The sequence below is a fragment of the Triticum dicoccoides genome, chromosome 5A, assembly GCF_002162155.2.
Source record: "Triticum dicoccoides isolate Atlit2015 ecotype Zavitan chromosome 5A, WEW_v2.0, whole genome shotgun sequence".
NCBI classification, from domain to species: Eukaryota; Viridiplantae; Streptophyta; class Magnoliopsida; order Poales; family Poaceae; genus Triticum; species Triticum dicoccoides.
This window is the reverse complement of record NC_041388.1, coordinates 685,520,036-685,529,620: the sequence shown is the minus strand read 5'-3', so window position 1 is coordinate 685,529,620 and position 9,585 is coordinate 685,520,036. Positions and strand designations below refer to the sequence as shown.

General features: G+C 48.3%; 1 protein-coding gene and 1 pseudogene across 1 annotated transcript; one reads left to right on the top strand and one right to left on the bottom strand.

Annotated features, from left to right (window-relative positions):
• Positions 1-1,814: 1,814 nt before the first annotated feature.
• LOC119304609 lies at positions 1,815-1,959 on the bottom strand (annotated as a pseudogene).
• Positions 1,960-7,262: 5,303 nt separating this feature from the next.
• LOC119304145 (B3 domain-containing protein Os03g0120900-like) lies at positions 7,263-9,149 on the top strand. The gene has a single exon (XM_037581313.1). It carries the CDS (start codon positions 7,866-7,868, stop codon positions 8,817-8,819), a length of 954 nt encoding a protein of 317 aa, XP_037437210.1. The 5' UTR covers positions 7,263-7,865; the 3' UTR covers positions 8,820-9,149.
• Positions 9,150-9,585: the final 436 nt, after the last annotated feature.

Below are 9,585 nucleotides of genomic sequence, written 5' to 3'. Positions count from 1 at the left end.
TTCATCGCTGGTTTTTTCTGTTGCACCACAAACTTCAGAGACATCATTAGTATGAGGATTAGTCAGCAGTTGATCATTACAATTATCATGCCCCCCATGATCAATACCGGTGAGATGAGATGGTAGAAGGAGGATTTCCTTCTGAAGTAGGGCTCTGACATTTGGATGGAGATGGGCAAAAGGAAATTTTGTTTCGTCGAACACCATGTCTCTAGAGATATAAATGCGACCAGTGGGTACATCTAAGCATTTTACACCTTTGTGTTGAGGGCTATAGCCAAGAAAAACGCACTGGGTGGAGCGAAACATAAGTTTCCTATTGTTGTAGGGTCTAAGATTTGGCCAGCAAGCACATCCAAACACACGAAGAGATGTGTAGTCTGGTTTGATATGAAAAAGTCGCTCTATCGGAGTTTTATTATTAATGACACGACTGGGAAGCATATTAATAATATGAACTGTAGCAAGAAACGCTTCATCCCAGAATTTTAAAGGCATAGATGCGCCTGCAAGAAGAGCAAGACCAACTTCTACAACATGTCTGTGCTTGCGTTCAGCTGACCCGTTTTGCTGATGAGCATGAGGGCATGAAACATGGTGAGATATTCCTATTTTTTGAAAAAAGGAATTCAAGTTGCGGTATTCACCACCCCAATCAGATTGGAGGGCAATGATTTTGGAATCGAACTTGCGTTCAACGAGTGCTTGAAAGTTGTGAAACACTTGGAACACATTGGATCGTTTCTTAAGAAGATAAATCCACGTGTATTTGCTATAGTCATCGATAAAACTAACATAGTATGAATGTCTACCAACAGAGGTGGGGGTAGGACCCCAAACATCAGAAAATATAAGTTGCAATGGCTTGGTAGAAACACTAGTGGATATAGGATAAGATAACTGATGACTTTTAGCATGCTGACATGAATCACAAATTGTTTGACAACTACGCTCACCAACATATGGGAGCTTATTTTTCCTAAGCACTCGTTCTACTAAAGAAAAAGAAGCATGTCCTAATCGATCGTGCCACCGAGTTGACGAAATTTTGGTGACACCATATGCTTGCTTATTGAACCTTCTAATCTCCGGAATCAACGGGTAAAGCCCTCGAACACATCTACCTCGAAATAGGATTTTCTTCGTGACCTGGTCCTTGATCAAAAAGAAGAAGGGGTGAAATTCAAGAAAGACATGATTATCAAGAGCAATATGATGAACAGAGAGAAGGCTTTTCGAGGCACTAGGAACATGCAAGATTTTTCTTAGATGAATTTTGCGAGTGGGGGTTTTAATAACTGAATGACCAACGTGACAAATCCTCATACCTTCTCCGTTTGCAGCAGTATGGATTTGGTCCTGGCCCCTGTACTTCTCGCGCATGGTTACCTTTTCCAGCTCACCGGTGATGTGGTTAGTGGCACCACTATCCATATACCAGTTTGTGTCGATGCCATAGGAACCATCTGCTGCGGCAGCAACTTTCTCATCTTGAGAGGACTCACCATCTTCATCAAAGCGATACCAACAGTCCCGCGCCGTGTGCCCCAGCTTGCCACAAATCTGGCAGCGCACGGCGTCAGGCCGTGATTTGGAGGTGGAGTTGCGCCGGCCCCTGGTGTTGGTGTTGAAGGGGCGGCGGCCGCCGTTGCGAGATGAGTTGTTGCTGCCGCTGTTTCCACCTTGCTGCCTGCCCTTGGCGCACGCTGGTCCCCGATAGCGAGAGGATCCACCACCGCGGCCACGAACAGCAGCGTTTGCAGAGGACTTGAATCCCCCGCCTGAGTTGGTGCCGTGAAAGAGGGCAACCCTCTGATCGAAATTACTCATCTGGGCAAAGAGATCATCGAGGGTTACCGGTTCAGAAGCAGGGCGCGTGTCGAGAGCAGACACGAGCGGCTGGTAGTCCATGTCGAGGCCGCCGGTGATGTAGGAGATCAGCTCATCATCATCCAGGGGCTTTCCAGCGGCGGCGAGCTCATCTGCGAGAGAGCGCATGTGGGCGAAGTAGGCCGCCACCGTCTGGGCTCCCTTCTGCGCGTTGGAGAGGGCGATCCAGATGTTGTTGATCCGTGATCGGGACTGCGACGAAAACATGTTTGCCAGAGCAGCCCAGAGCTCATGCGGCGTGGTGATGGACGTAACCTGCACGAGAACTTCCTTGGAGAGGTTATTCAACAGATATCCAAGTACCTGCTGACCTTCTTTAACCCAACTCTGATGGAGGGGATTAGGCGCAGAGTGTTCTTTCCCGTCTTTGTCCGTGGTGACCAGGACCTTGACGGGCTCCGCCGCGGATCCATCGACATAGTCCAAGACCCCAGCACCTCTCAGCTGCGGCGTCACTTGGGTGCGCCACAATATGTAGTTGGTGCAGGTAAGCTTCTCGGTGACCTGACCACTTAGGCCGGCGGGGGAAGCACCGGAGGAGGACGACATGGCAGGAGCGAAGGCGGAAGGTGTGGTGGCTAGATGAGATAGGAAGAGGAGGCTCTGATACCATGTAAACTTTCTATGAAGCGTCGTACCTGTTGAGGCCGAGCCTGCGTGTTTATATAGAGCAGGGGCTAAACCCTGATTGCGTACAAAGGGAGTTCGGTACAGGAGGTTTACATCTTGGAAGAGAAGAAAGAATCAGGAGATAACAATGCTTAAACCGATTTCTATCTATCTCTACTTAAGCTAACCCCTTACCGAAGTTATATGGCACATGTCAACACATATGACGTGACAATATGTCGTTTGACAAAGGAAATGTTGGCTTGGGTCGAGCTTGGACTTGAGTCAACCTATGGTAGATTTTCTCACAAAATTAGCTATCCGGGATGGGTCTCCTCACCGTCAGAGCCGTAGCTACGGTTGTAGCGATTATAAGTTCCCTGGCCTCCTATCCAACGTATATGTTCCAAGGTTTGGCCGAGCTTGGACTTGAGTTAACGTTAGTATAGCTAATGTAGTATCTCGAAGGTTTGCCCTGGGGCGTAGTTACTCACATGCTCACCGCATGTGATATTTGCCCTCTCATCACTGACTAAAGTCGCATGGCGCCAAACCAACCAGTGATGATCTATTTTAAGTAACAATGACAGTGATGAGATAGTTTGTAGTGGATACAAATAGTGAGTCAAAACAGAATAGGGAGGGGCAGGCAAGAGACTGCACATGCATGTACAGTGAACTCGCACGTAGAAGACCTTTTTTCGAGGAAAGTGCATGGAAGACTTTGCAACAACATAGAACAAATGGAAGTGCATGGGAGTCAATTTGACAAGGATTGATTCGTGGAAGGAAGAGCAGTCTCGTTGAAGTTTTCCATGCGCATGCGCATCGAAGAGTAGACTTGCGATTTGACGGTCAAACTAAAGTAAGGCCGGTCGCAACTTGCAAGTTGGTGATCAAGTGTTGATCGTTTCAACAAATATATGCAGAGTGATTATATATGAAGTTGCATGTAGATAGGCGTACTTGGATAGTGACAATGCGCATGCGCGCGTGCAGTTAGCTCCCGGCCGGCCTCTTATATATGTTCCCTGGCCTCCATGGCGATCCAACACACGCCGCTGATATTATGGATGGATCCGATGTCTTTAGACTATCCACATTGGGAGTAACATAGGTAGTAACATCACACTTATTCAGGTAAAATAGATGATGTGGCATGTAATTAATAAAGAAGTGAGGCATGTGATAACATAGCTAGTTACTGTAACATCACACATATCAAAAAAAGATGAGTCTACAACCTAATAAATTAAGTGATGCATCACACAACACATATGTTACTAACCTTTGTGGACGTAGTAATATAGACTAACAACATATGCATTTTACTTCCCACTATGACTAGACTTAGATCAGTCACCACGTTATCAATGACAGTTAAATCATCCATGATAATTAAACCATCCCAATCGACATTTACGTATCTAAATTAAGGCCTAGGCCTCTTCTGTCTCCACCCATGTCATGTCCCTTCTTCCCATGACCCTCGATCTTGGAGCTCGGCAGCGCTGCGCTCTAGCCACGCGTTCGTCCGCCCCGGAGATGCAGCATGCTATGAGAGCTGGTGTACGGCGGTTCGTCGCCACGGAGGTCAGCTACGCGCTCGTGTTCGGCGGCTGCGTACATTCCGTCCCGCCCGACGGCGCGCATATGGCGTCCTGTGTGCGTTGTCCCGGATCTACCACGGCCTGAGGCGGGCCTGCTCCTACCGGCTCGCTTGACGGCCTGGCAGGAGACTCTCGGCGTATGTATTGTTGCGGCGGCTATGGTGGTGCACGGGCAATCTGATCTGGCCTGTTTGATACCGCTGTGGACGCGCATGATGCCAGCACGGATCAGGACAAATATGATGCTTGATGGCAGCTCTTCGGACTTTCAGTGGTTCTCGATACGGCGGTGGTTGGCTGAGTGCAGCTCTAATCCGCTCGACGGCCTTCGGAAGGCATGCCACCAATGGTGGATGGTTGGGCGGCTACAGACGGCGATTTGACGCAGAGGGTATGGTTGCGCAGCGGCGTGGTGGATTCTAGTCCAGTGCATGTAGCTGCTGGGATCGTGGAAAGTGGCGGGGATAACACATGATTGACTTCGATCTGGTGGTGCTTCTAGTATCCGGTCTCGAGCTCCGGGATGAAAATCCAAGGTCTAACTCACGTTGGTTTTACCTCTTGCAATGGCGATGTTTTTGCATCGTTACCTTGTTGAAGGCATTGCATGGATATGCTCGGACTTACTTCTTCAGGGTGAAAACCTAGATTCTGATCATTGGTGGTCGGATCCGGTGACGGCGGTGTTTGAGCATCGTTGCCTTGTTGAAGGCGTTGATGTTGAAGAACTTTTTCGTTGTCCTTGTGGTGTCAGGAGATGATTGGTGCGGATATGATCGTCGATGTAGTTTGTCGGTCGCTGTTTTGATCATAGGGTTTTTTTTACTCGCTTAGGCATAGCTTTGGTCTTGTATGATTTTGCTTTTTGCCGGCGTTTTTTTAGTGTGAGTGCGTTGGTGTTGGCTGTGTGCATCCTAGCTATGCAGAGGCCGGGTGTGTGCTTTTTGTGTCTGCATCTTCTTGATGCTTCATTTTGAGTCAATAAAATCCACCCTTTGTCGAAAAGTCATAAACGCGACTTTCAGATCATGAACGCGCTTTCGGGTTTGCTCACATATATAGGAAAAAGTCATAACTAAGTGAGATGGGGAGCAGGTATTTTCAGTTTCCCAAAAAAGCTTAATTTTCTACTTAGGTGCGCCGAGTGGGCATGGACCGAGCTAACTTGTCATGCTAACTTGTCGAAATCATCGACCCCATGTAGTACATGGAGTTAATTAAAGGAGCCTTTTGTGCCCATGTATGATATGTAACTTTGTTAGGACTTCATGTTTCTTTTGGAAAATATACACTCGTCACTCCTAAAACAAGGGCAGACTGATGTACCAGAAGACTAAACACGGAATGGGGTGAGCGCAGCCACTAGGGCCGGCACTTAACAACCTCTTGCCATGTGACCATAGGCCGGTCCTAAAACTCAAGTAGACCCAAAACTATTAGCTTTTCCCAGGACCGTATATATATTTTTTTAAATGTGAACATCAACCGTAAGTAAAGTACAAGTTGTCTTAATTTAACTTTCCTGGTCATAAACTTCCACGCTACAACCAAAACTAGAAGATAACTTGATTTACAAATAAAAACTAGCTAGACAAGAAAAACCCTTTGGCAAGTCTAACCAGCCGTCAACTACCCCTCCCAATGCCTCACGATTCTCCCACAAAACAAAGGCAAACCCCCCGAAAACAAACAGCCACTGGGCATATATTTTACTAGCATCTGCCCACCTCATGTGCCAAGTGAACAGCCAGCAACATGTGTGTGCACCTTATAAAATATGCCTCTACTGGTAAGTAGCTGCAGATTGTACCTTATTGTATGTGCCACATGTGCCTGAGTGTGCCCATAAAATAGACGCCTTCTCACCCCTGGGGCCGAATCAGAGGTGAGCAGCCATGCTGACCTCTCTCTCCTCATCTTGTCTGTCCTGCCACAATAGCTGGCTCTGCAGTGGCAATTTCTAATTGTAAGAAGATAACCTGAAATAAGTTCAGAGACAGTCGACTAATTAAATATTGCCCTTAACAGACTCGCGTTGCGAATATTCTATCTGGATGCATTCATGATTTTATTTGGGGATCTTAAGTTTTGAGGTTTAAGGCAATACACCATGGAAGATCAATTTAATATGCCAACAAAATAAGACAAGCATGTTCGGTCTTCTGTGGCAGAGCAATTGTGTGCAGCAGGTTGCAACAAGAGTAGTTCAAACTTAGCATCTGTATGTGATAATAACAAGGCAACTAAGACTAAGCATGTGCATGATAAGGTATCCAGTTTTAATTCCAGATATTTGTGCTACGCACCACTTTTTCTTTCCAGAACCGCAAGAGAATTCCAGATATTTGTGCTCCGTAGCACTTGGAAAACAAAAATATGTAGCACAAATATCCATTAATGTATGGTAGACTAACCTGAAAGCACAATGAAATTGTGAAGAGGCACCGCAAGGTCAAGTCAAATTGCAATGCAAAATTAATATAGTCAGTTGATACAGCTAGCTAGCACACTTGGCTTACATTCAACTCCCTACTTAAACAAACATGGATATATAAAAGCCTCGAATCAAATCAAGGAGTAATCCATACAACCAGAGACACACACACATACTCCCTCCGTCCCGGATTTATTAGGCCCCTTTTATTTTAATCCAAAGTTTAACCATGAATTGAACTAATAAAATGTAAACTATATGTCACAAAAATTATATTATAGAAAAAATCTTTCAAATACAAATCCAATAATATATTTATTGTACCATATACTTTATAATTTTTTAGTCAAATACATGGTCAAATTGAGCCCAAAATACAATAGCCCTAACAAACCAGGACGAATGTAGTACACAACCCATTTTTATAAAGTACTAATTATATGAGCATAAGATACAGTTGTTCTGATACCTACCAATAAGCATGCATGTTGAAAAATCTGATCCAACAACTGGCATTTTGGGGCTCATCATCTGCCTAACTCGCATAAAGGCTCTCCCTATAGCATGACAAGGACAAGCTCACATGAGCTCAACCAGATAATCAATGGGCCCCACCCTAGCTAGCTATCTAGCAGCTAGCTAGCTCCTCTCACACCCCATCCTCCTTCCTCTCCTTTAAAAAGCAAGCTACTTGTATTGTGCCCACTCTTTCCCCCACCCCTCCATCATACAGTACATTGCGCACACAACTACACACGTATACGTACACATACATACACACTACTACACTACACACACTAGCTAAGCAAGCTAGGACAATTACCTTCGGTTGCAAGCCAAAAGCAAGCATCCATCCATCCAGAGCCAGCAGCCTCATCTCCATTTCTCCTCCTCTCCTCCCCTTCCTCCGGCCTCTCTCTCACCAAGAACCTTCATAGTACCCACCCCCCACCCTTCACATCCACCCTTCTTCATCCTCCCCATCCTCTTCTTGCTCGATCTCATGCCTGGATCCTGCAAGAAACCCAAGCTCTAGCAGGCAGATCGAGCTGTTCCCCCCTTCGTAGCTACTTCCACAGGTTCCTGCTTTGCCAATCGGCCAAGAATTCTAAATTCCAATCTCCCAAGCTAGCCAAATATTATAAGCCCACCCAAATCCTATACTTATAAACAACAGTAACAGCACAGCACTGGGAGTGGGAGAAGGGGAGCACCAGCTAGCTAGCTGCCGGTCAAAGGTCAAGGAGAAGGAGCAAGCAGGCAAGGGGAGGGAAGGGAGGAAGGAGGCATCTACTTAACCTACCACTCTTCAATCGGTGCACATGGAGTTCACCGCAATCCGGGCCTCCACGGCGGCCGCTGGTGGCTGCTCTTCGCCGCCGCCTGCGGCGGATCATAAGGCCGAGGAGGAGGCGGCGGGGCCGGTGGAGAAGGAGCACATGTTCGACAAGGTCGTGACCCCGAGCGACGTGGGCAAGCTGAACCGGCTGGTGATCCCGAAGCAGCACGCGGAGAAGTACTTCCCGCTCGACGCCTCCTCCACCGACAAGGGCCTCCTGCTCAGCTTCGAGGACCGCGCCGGCAAGCCGTGGCGCTTCCGCTACTCCTACTGGAACAGCAGCCAGAGCTACGTCATGACCAAGGGCTGGAGCCGCTTCGTCAAGGAGAAGCGCCTCGACGCCGGGGACACCGTCTCCTTCGGCCGCGGCGTCGGGGAGGCCGCCAGGGGGAGGCTCTTCATCGACTGGCGCCGCCGCCCCGACGTCGTCCTGCCGCCTGGGCACCACCGAGGCTTTGCCCTCCCCTCTGTGCCCTTCTCGCCGTGGATGGCTCACCCGGCCGGACCCGGCGGCGCTGGCGGCAGGATGTTCCTCCAGGCGACTACGCCGGCGACCGTCTACGATTACGACGCCTACCAGCACAACCACCAGCGGCGACACATCGGATACGACGGGTACGGGGCGGCGCCCGGCAGGCAGGTCGTGTACTACCAGCCGCAGCAGCACTACCACCACCAGCACCAGTCGCTGGTCCTGGAGTCGGTGCCGGTGCGCATGGCGGCAGCGCCAGGGCACCCGGAGCCGTCCGCGGTGGCGACGTCGGGGTCGAAGCGGGTGCGGCTCTTCGGGGTGAACCTCGAGTGCGCGGCGGACGCCGAGGAGGACTTCAGCGGGCACGGGAGAACGGCGACAACGGCGCTGCAGCTGCTGTCACCTGCCTCCTCCTCATCGTCGTCGTCCGGGAAAGCGAGGTGCTCTTTGAATCTTGACTTGTGAAGCGCTAAGAGTGGGCGGTCGTACGATCCACTACTACTACCACTACTGCTACTCAGATTCTGACACAAACGGGGTCGCCGCCGGCCGTTCGCAAAGGAGAAATTAACCTGTCGGCCGGAGAAGTAAACAAATGCGGCGGCGGCGGCGGGCGGTGCATGCGTGGAGCATCTAGCCTCTTCGTAATCTCTTCCTTTGGTATATAGCTCATGATCTCTCCTTAATTATTATTAGCCAGTGCAGTGCGGTGTGAGAAGAAACACGAAAAGAACAATTTAAGCAGCAGCAACAACAACAAATCTTCTATCTTGATTGATGCATGGTTTCTTGCTAGTATCTTTTATTTGCTCTGATTTGCATTCCTTCCCCAATTTCCCCTTGTGTGCTTGAGTATAATTAAGATGATCTCTCGTTCTTTTCATTTGGGGACTTAAATAGAGGATAATTATTGTAGGAAGAGAAAATTGTATCTATACAATGAGTCCATGACCGAGCCTAGGAGACATAGTGTGCTCCCCACATATGATAACAATAAATATTCACCCTTATACAAATACAATACATGCAAGTATCTTGGAGGTGGGATGCAATGTTTAATTAACAAATTGATTATGCTGTAATTGTGCACATGGATTGTTCTTGTTGCTGCTGCTCTAGTGTGGGCATATGCAGGTCAATTGGGCTCTCCTTCCAAAGCTACCTAGCTGTAGGGTGAGGAGAGGTTGCCTTTAAAATGTAGCTTAGCAGCAAGCAAGCCAGTATGCCAGCC